We start from the raw sequence: 16,605 nt of genomic DNA, 5'->3' as shown, positions 1-16,605 counted from the left end.
GGATACCCGGGCTGTCCCAGTCCACATAAACAGTCTTTTCCGGGGCCACTCTCAGTGTAGCTGGAGTGGCCTCTTATAAGGAGAGAACCACAGCACCTTGCTGTATACTCACCAGAGGAGGTGCCTTCCCCAACATCGCGGTCGGCCACCGTGATGTCCTGCAACCCACAGGGCTCCAGAGTTAAAAATATTTCTGGCTGTCAGGGAGAATGGATCAATTTTCCATTGCGTGTCTCCCATTCTCTTCCTCCTTGTCTTCCTCATCCACCATATTGTCCTCTCTGTTGTCTCTAGACTCACACCTGTGAGGTGTCCACGTTGCTTGCAGGGGTATTGGTAGGGTCACCCCCGAGAATTGCATGCATCTTGTTGTAGAACCGGCATGTGTGGGGTTCGGCACTAGAATGAATGTTCGCCTCCCTTGCCTTCTGGGACATTTGGCAAAATACTTTTATTTTTATACAGCACTGCTTTGTGTCCCTCGTGTAGCCCTTCTCTCCCCATTCCACGAGTGATCTTTGCATAGATATCAGCATTTCTTCTGCTGGATCGGAGCTCTGCCTGCACAGACTCGTCTCCCCACACAACGATGAGATCTACCACCTCCTGGGCAGACCAGGCTGGAGCGCATTTGGGGCATGTAGTCTCAATGATCAGCTGTGCTGGCATGCTCCCAATACTAATCAAACAGGAAATGAGAAATCAAAAGTTCCCAGGGTTTTAGCAGGGGAGAGGCTGTTTCCTGTGTATCTGGCTACAGTGCAGCAGAGTTGAGAATGATCTCCAGAGCAGTCACAGATGAGCATTGTGGGACACCACCTGGAGACCAATTAAGTCAAATTATACAACACTGCATCTGCACTACCTCGCAGTCGACCCACAAAAATCAAACTAAGTGCTATGCCTCTTGCAGAGGTGGATTATAGAAGTCGACAGAGGTGATTCAGGTTGGCGTAAAGGACCCGGTAGTGTAGACACATACATTAACAGGTTGACTTAAGGCGACTTTGACCTAACTTTTTAGTGTAATGGTGCTGAGAGAGGGCATCATGCCTGAAAACATCTTAGTTGGCTGGAATCTTCTGAAATAGCAGGAGTTAAAAATTGACCTGAATGGAAGTGATACTTAATAATCTAGAGAGCATTTCTGAAATCATGAGACATTAATAAGTGATGTAACTTATGCAGAGTTGAGGAAAGGCAAAATAATTTGTATGGAATTTTTTACCTTATGTGTGACTCTAAGCACTCCTGTATTCATACCCTATACACTACTGCAATGAGAGTTGTACAAACTATTCCTTGAGAAGTATCATTTGAAAACTAATAACACACTGGTCAATATCCTTGTGGCATATGTGTGATAATGCTGCATGTGGAGTTATGGATGACCTTTGATATGTTTGAGTCTCTTTGAACAAGGTAGAAACCGGTCTACATAGGCCTTGAATACAAAGGAAGCAGGGTGACCAGTGACAATGAAATTGCAGTTTACCTATGCAATAAACAGAACCATCAAAACTCACAAAGTGGTTGGGGAGTTGACATGTCTAGATTTCATAGACAAGCAAACCCAGTTCTTTAACCAGTTTGGTCATCAGGCAGAGACAGTGAAGGTACATTTACATCAAAGGTGTAATCTCCTCCTCCTTGTTAGCTTGATGGAGTAAACTACTCAACTATCACTGCTGGATGGAGACTTTACCCCCAGAAAGCCTTCCTGCTTCTTGAAGCAGTGCCCATGAACTCTGAAATACCTGTCGGAGTTTTACTGGACCATAAAAAGAGAACTGGATAAATTCATGGTGGTTAAGTCCATAAATGGCTATTAGCCAGGATGGGTAAGGAATGGTGTCCCTAGCCTCTGTTTGTCAGAGGATGGAGATGGATGGCAGGAGAGAGATCACTTGATCATTGCCTGTTAGGTTTACTCCCTCTGGGGCACCTGGCATTGGCCACTGTCAGTAGACAGATACTGGGTTGGATGGACCTTTGGTCTGACCCGGTACGGCCCTTCTTATGTTGTGAGCAGTGAACCTGTTATCTTTCACTTAAGAAGACAAGGGAAACCAGCGCTCATACTTCTGTGGAAGGGCCTGACTGGGAGACTGTGACGAAGTGGTACTGTTCTTAATGTTTCCTCTGAATACTGTGTGGGTGCCTCAGTTTCCCCTATGCATTTCTTAAGTCTCCAATGTGCATAAATGGCCACCACTCTGTATCCTGGTAACAAATGGCTGGGGCCCTTCCCCCTGCAAGGGAATGGCTAAAGGTGAACAAAGAGGTCAGGTGACCTCCTGGCCCGGGAAAGGAACTCAGTAGAGAAGGAGGGGCTGGAGGGGGTTTCAGTTTGGAACTGGCTGGGGACGGGAAGTGAGGGCAGATGGGGTTGTCTGGCTTGCTGGGCTCCAGAATGGACCCGGCTGAGGGATCCCATTCTCTGTGCCTACAAGCTCTGTTTTAGACCATGTTCCTGTCATCTAGTAAACCTCTGTTTTACTGGCTGGCTGAGAGTCACGTATGACTGTGAAGTTGGGGGTGCGTGCAGGACCCTCTGGCTTCCCCAGGACCCCGCCTGGGCGGACTCGCTGTGGGAAGCGCACGGAGGGGCATATGCTGAATGGTCCAAGGTCAGACCCAGGAGGTGAAGCCGTGTGAGCTTCTTGCCCTGAAGACAGTCTGCTCCATGGGAGAGGAAGCTCCCCAAAGTCCTGACTGGCTTTGTAGGGAGCAGTTCCAGAGCATTGCCTGGGGACTCCGTGACAGAGACCTTCGGCCATTTGGATGAATTAAATCATCTTAAACAAAGACTGTGCCTTGCTAGATTAAGCTTTAGACTTTTAGATAATGTTTTCACTTTTATTTGTCTGTAACCATCTCTACCTTTTTTTTTGTTTTTTTTTAACTTGGCGTCACATCTTGATTGATAAACGTTTTATTTATTTTTTTAATCTAAACCAAACCAGTGCTGTGTTTTCTGTTTAAAGGACAAAACAAGTGATCCAGGAGAGGGCTGGACACTTCAGGGTAGACCGTTTTGGGGAAATTTGGGATTGGGGTGTGTTCGGGTCACTTGGCTAGTGGTAACCAAGGCTGGTGGAGACCAGAGCATGCCTGTGGTGTAACGAGCAGGGTGCTGGAGTCAGTGTTACTGAATGAGGGCTGCTTATCATACAGACACTCGGTGCCTGCTTGTGTGGTGGCTGCGAGCATCCTGACAAGGGAGCTACAGTAGCAGAGCATTTTAAGGCACCCAGGGTTACAGAACTGGCAGTAACACAACCTCTCACTGGTCTGGATTGCACCCCAAAAGGTGACATGACCGTGGAAAAACTGTTGAAGCTTAGTGCAAGTTCTCATCTAAGTATGTGAAACGTGTAGACAGAATGGAGATATACCACAAGAATTCAAATATGTGTCTAGCTATTGTCAAATATTATTGCAGTCAAACATCAAGAAAGGGAAAAGAGGTCTGCATCAAAATTTTTCATCTGTGCATTCTTCTTTTTATTCATCTTCTGCAGCATAATCACGAAGTATGGAGTCTTTTTGATGAAGAGTGATATGAGTGACTATGAAAGTGAAGTTAATTCAATTTCTTCATCTTCTAATAAAATGTTGCTACTTCATCTGCTTCAGCATTGAAAACTCCTGCTCCTGAAAGTCTTCCAGTGATCATTAAATTAGTTTTAAGAGGTTTTTGAATAGCTTGTCCCATGACTAGGAAAAAAATTGACCATCTATTTGCTAGAGGTATTTCATATGGTTGAAAATCATTATATGCTAGAATTTTTTTTTATAAGTTGCATCCAATTTACAAAGTACCAAGTAAGAAACAACATCTGTGTTATGGATGTGCTGCCCATACAATGCATCTCTTCATCGGTGATGTTGAAGATCTGGCAATTTTCTCATCACTTGTCAAAAGTAAAAAGCATTGTCTAGTTTTTCAAAACCAAATAATAATTTTCATCATCATTTAGTACAGCACTCAGTTTCATCCACACTGAATGATCTCTTGTTGTATTCAGTGGGCATCTCCTATTAAATGTTTCAGATCTTCAGATATAAAAGCAGGTTCCCCAGCCAGCCTCCATTGAGGAAGGGTAGCTGTGTGTTGCCCCAAGGTAATCTACACTGATCTTCTTGATCTCATTTGGCTGCAAAACTCAATTTCATTGCTTGAACCCATAGCTCAGTCCACTCAGAATATTGAAAATGATAGTTCTACACTATCAGATTCCAAGAGTGAGTTCTTGAATGCTAGGAAATACATTTTGTGAGAATACTGAATGCAGTCCACTTACAAAAGCTGAAGAGAAAAAGATAACCAATAAAATATCATTGAAAAATCATGTGATCTCTCCTGCACATAATGCTGACTACTGTTATATTAATTTAGATGGAATAAGTGGGCTGCAGGTGTTAACATAACTCACTGTCCAATATAAATAGTGTTAAACAAGGTTTGGGATTTGTTATACAGTGACCTCAGTCTGCTTAGTACCATGGCACAAACACCATGAACAATCCATTTAAGCTTTTAGTAAAGAATCAGAAAAGATACAAACAAGGAAGTACTTAGAATCATAGAAGATTAGGGTTGAAAGAGACCTCAGGAGGTCATCTAGTCTAACCCCCTGCTCAAAGCAGAACCAACCCCAACTAAATCAACTTCTCACAACACAGTGTCAACCTGTGCAACTTGTTGCCAGAGGATGCTCTGAAGGCCAAAAGTGTAACTGGGTTAAAAAAAAATTCAATAAGTTCATGGAGGATAGGTCCATCAATGACTATTAAACAAGATGATTAGGGATGCAACCCCATGCTCTGAGTGTCCCTAAACCTCAACTACCAGAAGCTGCAACTGGACGACAGAGGATGGATCACTGGATTATTGGCCTGTTCTGTTCATTTTCTCTGAGGATCTGGCACTGGCCACTGTAAGAGACAGGATACTGGGCTAGATGAACCATTGGTGTGACCCATTATGGCCATTATGTTCTTGAGGAAAGCTAGTTAAAGCATTTAAAACATAAATTATCAGGTAAGGATTTCATTTTAACATTTCTTGTTCCCTTTCCTTTAACTGAAGAGAGTTAGTTGAGATGAGATGAGGCTAGTACTGCTGTTAGCTTGATCCTGTTTTATCTCAAATGGGTTTTGGGCTTCATCTGAAGGTCAGTAGGGGTGGTGATGTCATCCAGATTCCTCTCTGTGGCCCAGTCTGGCTAGGACATCCCTCAGGATTGGGATGAATATCCAGTGTCCCAATAGACTGTGTGTGTGGGGGGCGGGCGGGGGCATCTAGGCTGATGAAGCTCACTTCAGTAGCCATAGTCTTTTCTTCCATATTCTTCTCCCAAAGTCTCTTTAAGGACCCACAAAGAGAGTGATGAGCGGAATAGTCCATCCCCTCATTATTTTGTCCACTAATTAAGCCTAATACCCTACACACCAACTTTCATTCATTAATTTCGAGTTCAATAACTTCTGCTTTTACAAAGTATGATTTCAACATAGTCCTTGAGTTATTTTAACATGGCTTTTTTTGTTTGGACTAATTTTAGTCTCCAGGTCTCTTGTACCTGCTTGTAACACTCAATTATTTGTAGGGGAATTCTGTGCTAAAAAAATTAAAAATTCACCGCACAATATTTTAAAATTCTGCAGTATTTTGAATATTTGTCAAAATAACACAGTACAATTATGCCAGTTTAAATCATTTTGGAAATTTATTTCAAAATATAGATCAGCAAGGATGTCTGTCACAATGCAGACAACAAAAAAGATTCAAGAAATGTTTTTTGACAAATAGATTCCTTACTAGGCATATTAATACTGAACTTTGAGTAATTCATTTAAACTACAATACAGAAACATATTTCCTAAACTCTCAGAATACATGCATAGGATTGGGAGAGCCAGGGGTAATGGAGGAGCTGAGTGAGAAAAATAATTGCTAGGAAGGAGCCTGGGAGTGAACTTGAAGGGTGCCTGGGTGTTAGTGGGAGAAGTGTGGAATTTTTTTTTGGAGTGGAGGAGGGAAAAGGAATTGTTAGGGAGATGGTGAGCCTCCCCCATGCGACACTGCGTGACCCTTAATCTGTCCCATTCAGTCAGGTACATCTGCCTCCATCCCCTGTATCTCCTATGTCTCTTCATCCCCACTCCCATTCAGCCCCTGGCTCAATGCTGTCACCACACTAGCTCCTGTGCCCCAGTGCCATTCATAACTCAGTTATTACACTATTTTTAAAGGTAGGAAAGCACACTACACCTGAGATCTATGTATGTTCCATACTTCACATTTTAATGTTGAGTTGTTTTTACAATATCCTACAAAGAGAAAGTTGCAGTGGTTTTTTTGTTTGTTTGTTTTTTTAAGTGGAGCACTGTTTTGTCCACCTTCTCAAACTCCGGATGTTTGAAGATTTTGTTCACTGTGAGACAGAAATCAAATATAAGGAAAACTAGCACAAAATGTCAGTGTTTAGAGGAGCATCTAGGGGAGGTCTAGAGCAGTGCTTCTCAAGCTATCTGATGTGGGGGACCGGCAATTTTTTTTTCCAATGTGCCAGGGACCGGTGCCATATTATTATCCTATTTGACGCTCTTATGAGGAAACTCGCCGTGGACCGGCAGCCGATGGCTCACAGACCGGCACTGGTCCATGGACCACCACTTCGAGAAGCACTGGTCTAGAGGGTTTTGCCAGGAAACATATTTTAAGGACTCTAGTGCTTGAGTCATGAGGATGCAAAAGAGTCCTGAATTTTCTCTTGCTGAGTTACTCTGAAAATGTCTCCCAAGGACTTTCTCAAATCTCTTTTCCTCCTCCTTTATGTAAAAAAATAAATCAATCATCTTTGTACTAAAGTAACAGGGGGTAGCCATGTTAGTCTGTATCCACAAAAACGAGTCTGGTGGCACCTTAAAAACTAATAGATTTATTTGGGCATAAGCTTTTGTGGGTAAAACACCTGTTCTTCAGATGCACCTGCAGCAGTGGTGTTTTACCCAAGAAAGCTTATGCCCAAATAAATCTGTTAGTCTTTAAGGTGACACCAGACTCCTTGTCATCTTTGTACTGACACTGGGCATGGAAACATTCAGATGATGAAGTTAGGGGGGTTCCAAAGAGGATGGAGCTAGGCTGTTCTCAGTGGTACCAGATGACAGAACAAGGAGCAGTGGTCTCAAGTTGCAGTGGGGGAGATCTAGGTTGGATATTAGGGAAAAAAATGTCACTAGGAGGGTGGTGAATCACTGGAATGGGTTCCCTAGGGAGGCATTGGAATCTCCATCCTGAGGTTTTTAAGGCCCAGCTTGACAAAGCCCTGGCTGGGATGATTTAGTTGGTGTTGGTCCTGCTTTGAGTAGGGGGTTGAACTAGATGATCTCCTGAGGTCTCTTCTAATTCTAATCTTCTATATTTCTTCTATGAAGTTGTCAAAAAGTTGAGTGAGAGAAAACTGCATTTAAAATGGGGATTCTTGCCATTTTTAGCTCCTCTCTAGTATAAATATAGCGGGGTCTGCTGTGTTTTTTTTCCATTACAGTTAGAACAATGATTGGTGACATATTGATGAGACCTGGTGAAATTTGTTGTCCGCAAACTTTGGTAGATTCTTGAGTGAGACACTGAATGTGGTTCTGTCCTTCTGCATTTCAGAACAGAAAGTTGTTGTATGCTTCCCTGGCAAGGTTTGGTTTGTAATGAACACTCTCCTCCTAATTCTAGGTTTTGCTGACACACAAATTATAGTATACAAACAAGGGTGTATATCTGTGTATAGAGAATACATAATATATCCTAAGGATTTTATTCATGTGAGTTTGAGATGGCCATCACATACTCTGTTTAATTCCACAAATTATACAGAGGAACTGCTAGAATATTTGGAATGTGTAAACAGTATATGGTCATATTTCCACAATATCTCCACCCATCACAAATACCCCTACACAAATGTGTGTGCTCTTGCACTTTCATCTCTCATTAAACCTTGGGGAAAGATGCATGATCAGAGATTTCTTTAATTTTAACAGTTAAATCTCCAATTATGTCGTTGCTGAGCATACTTGAACCTCTCACAGCTCCTAGTGGTGACCAGACTGTTCATGTGCCATTCTCAGAGGCCAGGGCTACAGGGGCAAAGCCAGACTTTCCATGTAATGGCTGCTTCCAGCTGCTCCAGAGTGAGGCCGGCCACTGAAACTGAAAGCAGGGTGCCAATCTCTCCTGTACTCTGTGCTCTCCTTTTCTCTCTTCCCCCCACCCCCCTTGCACCCAGACATCATGGAGGAGGAAGCCATCTGACTTGAATGCAGAGGGAATGAAAGCCATACCAGGAAGTAGATTGAGACAGATAAGTCTGGTTAGATGGTCTGGAAAGGGGGAGAAACTGGGAGGATAGGGAAAGATTAGGACCGTGCTCTTCATCTTTATAGCTCAAAGCACTTTACAGTGGACCTTAGTCTTCTTATTCCTGTTTGTAAAAATGGGGAAGCTGAGGCACTGGAATGGCAAGGAGACTGGGAGCTGGTGGAGGTGAGACTGAGACTGCCTGGACAAGGAGAATCAGACCATGAGCTTGGGGATGGAGGTGACTAGGGATGGGAATGCTGCTCTGGATGCTAGGCAGTCACTTAAACTAAACTTTTCATAGGGGGTCACTAGTTGTGTAATCCTCATTTTTGGGCTGTCTGACTTGAAACCCTTGGGGACAAGGTGAGTGAGAGATCTTTTGTTGGACCAGCTTCTGTTGGCGAGAGAGAAGCTTTCAATCTTACACAGCTCTATAAAAGCCATAGAAAAAACTCACAAGGAAAAAAAATTGTGTTCACAGCAAGGTTTGATTAGTGTGCAGTAAATAAGGATTAATGTCATACATTAAACAATGAGGATAAAACAATGTTGAATAGCTGCTCATTAAGTAAGCACTGTTCATTTTGTGCACTGAATGAGATTGGTCTTGTGGTAAAAGTCGTATGGGATCATGTAACTAACGATTACCATAATGCATATGCACAGGGAGGCTTAATTCTGGTACTTTTGAGTGCTTGGCTTGCAATTGTAATTTTTTTTAAGATTGTGTGTAATGTTAAATCAGATCCAGAATGTTTTTAATTTCAGTGGACATGGATTAGTGTTCTCAGTATAGGTGAGATGGCTAAAGGTGTAAGATAAATGCAGTTTATCATATGACCTTGCAGCTGATTGCGTGGATAGCACTACAACATATGTGATGTGTATATAAACACAATGTTACAAAGAAACTACATTGGAAGGATGCTGGGGTTGCAAAGTCAAGAACTCAAAAGTTGGGAAATACCTATGCAACCTTAATTTGGCTTGCTTGTGTGTATGTAATCATTTATTATGGAAAGTGTTGTGGCTCTTCCATTTTGCACCTTAATGTGTGTTTTTCATAGGCTTTCTTGTAAATAGGTTGGGAAGATCAATGATTATATGTGCTTTGTCTTATTTGAGATGGTATGGGGATATAAAGCACTACATTCAATCATACTTTAAGAATATCAGAAAGGTATAATAGAAAGATAAATCTGCATTATTTACTTCTTGGCTATGAGACAGCAGTACAAAAACTTAAATTCTTCGTTTGAATTCTTATGGGTTGAAACTTCATTACAACATTAAAGATTTTTGTGTGTGTGTCTCTCTCTCTCTGTCTATATATATATATATATATATATATATATATATATATATATATATATATATATATATATATATATATATATATATATATATATATATATATATAACACATACATACTGTTTTTGTTTAAATACAGTTGCAACTTTGGTTGGACAACCCAAAGATTCAACTGACATTCGAGGCAACTCTTCAACAACTAGAAGCACCTTATAACAGTAAGTTGACAATTTTTCAGTGAAACCTCATTGCTGCTGTTTGTCAGTCTGTGCTGAGAAAAAGCTGTTTCAGATCAAGAAGACCCTCAACCAAATCCCAAACAATTTTCTTCAGTTCTTAGAACCATAATGTTTGACTAGGAAAGTGGAGTCCATTGCGTATTTGAATATAAAATTGGGAAGGATATTTATTGGACAGCTGTTTAAATCAGATGTGGGAGCACTTCTAAAATTACTTTCTGAATGTTTCCAAGCAAAAGTTAATTTTGTCAAGTTACAGTTCCTCATAGAATAACTTCAGTCTAGAGATAAATTAATCTTATGAAAGAGAAGCAAAAATTAATTTATAGAGAGAATCTCGTGTTTTACAGTTTGCTGTTTTCAGTGGTTTGCCAGTTGTGTCAAAGTGAATCTTAAACATGAATATATCCACACTGCATGAATTTGTTTCCTAAAGTAAGAAATGCAATCTTCCTCTATAGTGGGAAGATGTTTTTGGGACATATGCGGTCACTGGAAAATTCTCAGAGTAAGTGTAAGAAGTCCCCCACTTGGATTTCTACTTCTCCTCTGGGGCTTGGCCAGAATGTTCCAAGACCGAAGTTCTGAATCTTAAAGACATTTTACTAGCAACTGTTTTTACTGTTGTCTCCTCATCCACCTTTGACTAGAACAGTTCACTTCTGCAGCTGTAGTTTGCTGTAGTCTAAAGATAGTTTCTTCGCTCTGTAAACACAACAAGCTGCATAATGTAGTTTTGAATTTACTTATGAACTTCCCTGCTCCAGATCTGAGAGAGCAGGCCTTGACTTCAGAAAAATTAAGTTTAGACACAAATCCCACAGTGACATTTATCTGACTGCAGCTGAGGTGGAAAATGTCAAGGGTTGCACTAGTAGTAGTAGGAGCAGCACACACCTTTGTACCTTGAATGTCTGTTATCAACCATTAATCTGATACTACATATATCATAGCATCAATTTACTCCTGTTTGAAGCTCCCAGTATGATATGTACTGACCCAGATTTTTGAGCCCCTGCCATCTCCATTTGTGGCACCAGCTACCTCAGAACATGTGACCTCAAAACACGCACATTCCCAGGTTGCTCAGAACACTTACTCAGCAAGGTTGAAGAGCAATGGGATTCAAACAGTGATTGCCTCTTGAAAGAATTGGGAGTCAGAACAATTTATTGAGTCTTTATACTTCTAGGAACAGAGGATGATAAAGTGACGATCATATCATGGTTGATGAGTGGTCATCCCCTTCACCCCAGTTTGTGGTCTAGATAATACTTAGTCCTGCCTTGAGTGCAGGGGACTGGGTTAAATGACCTCTCGTGGTCCCTTCCAGTTCTGTGATTCTATGAATAAAGGAATCACACAGCCATGTATTGCATTCCAGTTCTCAGGCTCCCAATCAGCACCTAGGTCCAGTACAGTGAGAAGTTATTTTAAAACTCTACTCACTAATCAATACTGACCAGCCACATTGCCAGTCAGTATTAGGTTGGATCTTACCCAAAATACCATGCTGCCAGCCAATCCTTTAGTGTCTAAAACTAAAAGTTTATTATAAAGAAAGAACAAGAAGAGAGTTGTTGAATGATAAAGCAATCAAATACATATAGAGACTATCAAAGTCCATACATCAGGTTCTTAGCAGTATTGGTGAGCTTGCTGGTTTAAAAGTCCCACTGGAACAATCTACAGCTTGGATGGGTCATTCAGTCCTTTGTTCAGAGCTTGGTTTGTAGAAAAGTTACTCCAGAGGTAAGAAGCAGGACTGAAGACAAAATGGAGATGATGTAATTGCCTTTTATATTCTTTTGCAATGAGGCTTGGACTTCCTGTGTCTCAAACACAAGCTTCACAGCACATGGAAAAGCCTTAAGAGTTCTTTGTCCTTAGGCATGCCCCTACATGGCTTGCTGACTCATCAGGTGTAGTCCCTGGTTTTTCAATGCGTTTATTGTACAGCATTGATGGGGGTGGGATAGCTCAGTGGTTTGAGCATTGGCCTGCTAAACCCAGGGTTGTGAGTTCAATCCTTGAGGGGGTCATTTAGGGATCTGGGGCAAAAATATGTCTGGGGATTGGTCCTGCTTTGAGCAGGGGGTTGGACTAGATGACCTCCTGAGGTCCCTTCCAACCCTGATATTCTATGGTCAAGCAGGCTAGGCAGTGCCAATGCCAATCTGTCTGAGGGTGTCACCCAGATGCACAGCACAAGTTGTAAAATACAGCTATATACCGTACTTATCTATAACTTGTGATACAAACATAAAAAAAAATTATAACGTTTTTGCAGATACCTACATGGCATATCTGGCATGACTCATTGCAATTTTACAATATTGGTATCCATAATATCATAAAGTGTCTCCCATATTCCATACAGCACCACAGGGGAGACAAAGTTCAGACAGGGGAAAACAACCAGCAGGGAACATCCTTACATCTGTCTCCTGAATCTCAGCTGGAAATGTGTTTCAAGAGGGGACTGACACTATAAAAAGAAGGGACAAACACCCTAAGGCGCCCCTCCCTCTCTCCCTGCCCATCACAGTCACGGCACCTGAAATAAAAAAATAAGGAGGTGAGCACCATCTTTAAGCAGTGTACAGACAGCGTGGAGAGGAAGGAGCAGGCTTTTCCCCTACTGAACATGCTTATGTGGGGAGTTTAGTGAGAGTGAGAGACAGTACTGGTAGCTCTCTTGGTTTGTCTGGAGTAGAGGGGAACTGTGAATGATAGAACCTCAGAAAAGAATTAACTTGAATTGGACTCACGTAACTTAACAGGAATATGTGAAAAGGAAGAGAGACCTGTAAAACCATGACTTGACCAGTTCCCCAAACAAATGTCTGCAAATACAAAAAATATATTTAGTCTTTTAAAAATACATTCCACACTGTCTGGAGGGCTCGAGTGCTGAATGGCAGCAAGGTAAAGGTGCCTCCCCAATGCTGGTGGGCAGCTGCGCTACACACTGGATAATCAAGGAAGAGTTAGACGATCCCTTTGGTTCCTAGTGCTGTGGGTCCTGCAGGGCCATGCAAAGCAGCTATATCACTCTTCACCTAGAGAATCAAAGTGGGGAGTGAAATTTGTGCAGTAAATGGTCTCTTACAATGATGCACATGGGTTGTAATGTGGGTGTGGTTAGTTATATTAAAGGTAGGCATCAGTCTAAATATTTCTTCATCCTATGTAAATCCATTAGGCCATCCAGTAAATGTGTCTATGGATTGTTTTAATATAGAGTAATTAAAAATACATAATTATTTAATCTTTCTTATTCTGTAGGTGACACTGTGCTAGTTCACAGAGTGCATAGCTATCTAGAGCGTCATGGCCTAATCAACTTCGGTATCTACAAAAGAGTAAAGCCTCTACCAAGTAGGTTTACCAATGATTTCAGATTAAATAATTATTATTTTCTGTGATCTGTGGGCCCAAAATGCACCTTATTTTTAGCATCATGATATTGGAACACTAGTAAAGGCTTGAGAAGGGCATGCTCTTTGGCATTCTTGATTTGGCTTCCAAAATTTTGCTTTTTGGCTAAAATTTTGCATTTTTTCCTCAGCCGAAAGCTGAATTATCTGAAAAATTTGAAGATGTTATATTTATAGATATTTCTGTCATTCATCACCACAATACGAGTGTTTCCTGTCCTGTATTTGAGTTACTTTGGAGTAAAAAAATGTTTTGCGATGAATATTTCAGACTACTTCTTGTTTGTGTATAACACTTGGAATTTAAAACTTCAAAACTTGTCATGGTCTTAGTCCCAGTAAAGTGACTGAGAAATAAATCTTAATTTTATTGTGTAAGAACAATACATTTTCCTTAGTTCTATGAAGTTGTGTATAGCTTTTCTATTTTTTTTAATAGAATCCTTTAAAGACCTCCTCATTGGGTGGGGGGGAGGTTCTATCTATACCAGTATAGTTAAAGCAATACAATTTTATATGTAGACAAGCCCTTATGTGTCACCTCTCAAATTACTCATGCTTTCTCCTCAGTCTGAGGATCCTGCACTAAGTGTTGTTTTTCTCTTCTGTTTTCCCTATGCTGCATTGTTGTTTTTGTATTTCAACAAAATATTTTGCTGATTGCCTTGCTTTTGGGGATCTCGCTTCCTGCATAATTCAGGGACCACTTGGAAGGTTCCAGGAAGCTGAGAGTGTTGTAGCTGACAGGTGGTACATGATTGACCTGTCCAAGGGAGGGATGTTGTGCTAATTCACCTCCACTGACACTACCTCAAAGGTGCACAAATCATAGTGCAGTGTGAGTTTTGCTTGGGAGCACAAGCCAAAGAGGAAGGCTGTTGTGTCTTCTTTGAAGAGCTCATATTTAAAAATAACTTTCCCTTTTAAACCGAAACCACCTCAGTGTCCCTGTAAGTCTGCATCTTATCCAGATGCAGATCAATGTATATAGATTGCAGATTGCACTTTCAAACAAACATCTGACCCAGCCCTGCCCAATGCTTCCAACACCTCCATGAAGGAGAGAAGGAACAAAAACAATTTCCTTCAGAACGACAAATAAGCTGATTCCTTTCCTCAGTTGCACAATCCTCCTGAAACTGCCTCTTTCCCCCAGAGTGGAAATGTCTGATAGGGAGATCCCTCCTGGTTACAGTATCCTGCTGGCCCCAGTGCCCTTGTGTGAACGTGCAATCTAGGGTCTCTGTTCAGGTGACTGTTGCTGTTAACTTTCTACCTAGATTGTGCTTTACCTGCATTTTCTTTTCATCATTAACTTCTGCTGACTACTAAGTGCTGCTTATATTTAATTCAGAATTATACAAATTTTTCCTGCTAACAACTAGCTGTGATGAAGCAATCACAGCTACATTTTACTATTAGACTGTTTTAAAATAGACTTCCATCCTTACTAATTTCAGGATTAAAACTGAGCTTGGACTCCTAGGCTTGCACCTATAAACACATCTATCCTGTAACTTATGCTTTCATTTCTCTAGCTAAGAAGACTGGCAAGGTGATCATTATAGGTTCTGGAGTCTCTGGCTTGGCTGCAGCTCGCCAGTTGCAGAGTTTTGGGATGGATGTCACGCTTCTGGAAGCCAGGGTATGAACTTGCTACTTAAAGAGAGAATTTAGCTAATGAAACAAATTTATTTAGCCAGTTATCAGTTGTAATAAGGCACTGGTATGATTGAGTGCCCTGTGACAGCATGCACTGGGACTGGTGAACTTGTGGCCGTGACCATTGCCAATCCAGATAGGCAGCTAGGTAACTAGACCTATTTCAGCTCAGAAGCAGGAATATTCAGATTTCTTTGTTCAGTGCACCCTGCCTCTTAAGAGAGTGTGGTGATGCCATCATTCTTCTTTTGTTTTAGCAAGAGCTATAGTCAGTGCAGTCATCTCACTCTTGTGTAGTCCAGAAGATCATTAGGAAACCACTTAACAAATACCCCTTTCCATCAAGATTGAGATGGAATTCTTTGGGCTGAGGGTGCACATTTAGGTAATTGCCCATGCAAGGGTTTGTGTTCCAAAAAATCTGCTTCCTTGAGTAGTCATAGAATCATAGAATATCAGGGTTGGAAAGGTCCTCAGGAGGTCATCTAGTCCAACCCCCTGCTCAGAGCAGGACCAATCCCCAGACATATTTTTGCCCCAGATCCCTAAATGGCCCCCTCAAGGAGTGAACTCACAACACTGGGTTTAGCAGGCCAATGCTCAAACCACTGAGAGATTTCCCCCCCCCCCCCCCAGGAGTCTTGTGATCTGATTTTCGTTCCTTCATCTCCCCACAGGGGGGGAGGGATAGCTCAGTGGTTTGAGCATTGGCCTGCTAAACCCAGAGTTGTGAATTCAATCCTTGAGGGGGCCATTTGGGGAACTGGGGTAAAAATCTGGGGATTGGTCCTGCTTTGAGCAGGGGGTTGGACTAGATGACCTCCTGAGGTCCCTTCCAACCCTAATATTCTATGATTCTAATAATATTCTATGATTCACAGCAGAATATAACAATCACACACTGCAGCTATCTCAAATATCAGGACAGCACCAAAACTCCATTCTTTCTCCAGAGTAGAGAAAGCATAATCTTTGGGGTGAGGGTGTCTGGCTGGTGGGTCTTGCCCACGTGCTGTGGGTCTAACTGATTGCTGTATTTGGGACAGGAAGGACTTCCTCCCAGCTCAAATTGGCAAAGACATTTTTCTGTGTTCTTCGTCCCATTCTTGATGGTTCCTAACATTTTTGCACCTCTTTCTTTCTTCTTAAATTGCAGCTGAACATTGAGTAGAAGTTTTCACTAACCTGCCAGCAATGATGCCAGGTCACTTTCTTGAGCTGATTGTACAACATGGTAGTTCTAAATTAACATTCTCCTTGCTTGGATGAGTCCCTCTGAACTTATCTGGATCTGACAAACCTAAGTAACTTTGTTATCTTAAAATTTTGTTATCTCACTACTCAGACCCCTTTCTAGAACACTAATATATTAAACACCACGCCTGTGATGGGACTTTAAGGTACCCTGCTGTTAGTCAATTGACCATTTATTCCTACTTTGTTTCCCATTTCTCAGCTAGTTTTTGATCCATGACAGTATTTGCTTCTCCCCCTCCCATTATTTAGGCTCTTTAGTAGTCTCTTGTGTGTGACCTTGTCAAAGCCTTTTGAAAGTCTGTTATGTTGACTGGTTCTCCTTTA

The 16,605-nt window shown here is 41.6% G+C and overlaps 1 protein-coding gene across 1 annotated transcript in view; it reads left to right on the top strand.

Annotated features, from left to right (window-relative positions):
• The window catches only part of KDM1A (lysine demethylase 1A), a 160,099-nt gene that overhangs the window by 32,659 nt on the left and 110,835 nt on the right, over positions 1-16,605 (top strand). Inside the window, exons 5-7 of the mRNA XM_039511420.1 lie at positions 9,823-9,901; positions 13,211-13,303; positions 14,901-15,007. Coding sequence (XP_039367354.1) covers positions 9,823-9,901; positions 13,211-13,303; positions 14,901-15,007 — 279 coding nt within the window. The remainder of the gene's footprint in view (positions 1-9,822; positions 9,902-13,210; positions 13,304-14,900; positions 15,008-16,605) is intronic.

The sequence above is a fragment of the Mauremys reevesii genome, linkage group 23, assembly GCF_016161935.1.
Source record: "Mauremys reevesii isolate NIE-2019 linkage group 23, ASM1616193v1, whole genome shotgun sequence".
Classification (NCBI taxonomy): domain Eukaryota; kingdom Metazoa; phylum Chordata; order Testudines; family Geoemydidae; genus Mauremys; species Mauremys reevesii.
Note: the sequence above shows the minus strand (reverse complement) of the source record. Positions and strands in the feature narration are given on the sequence as shown.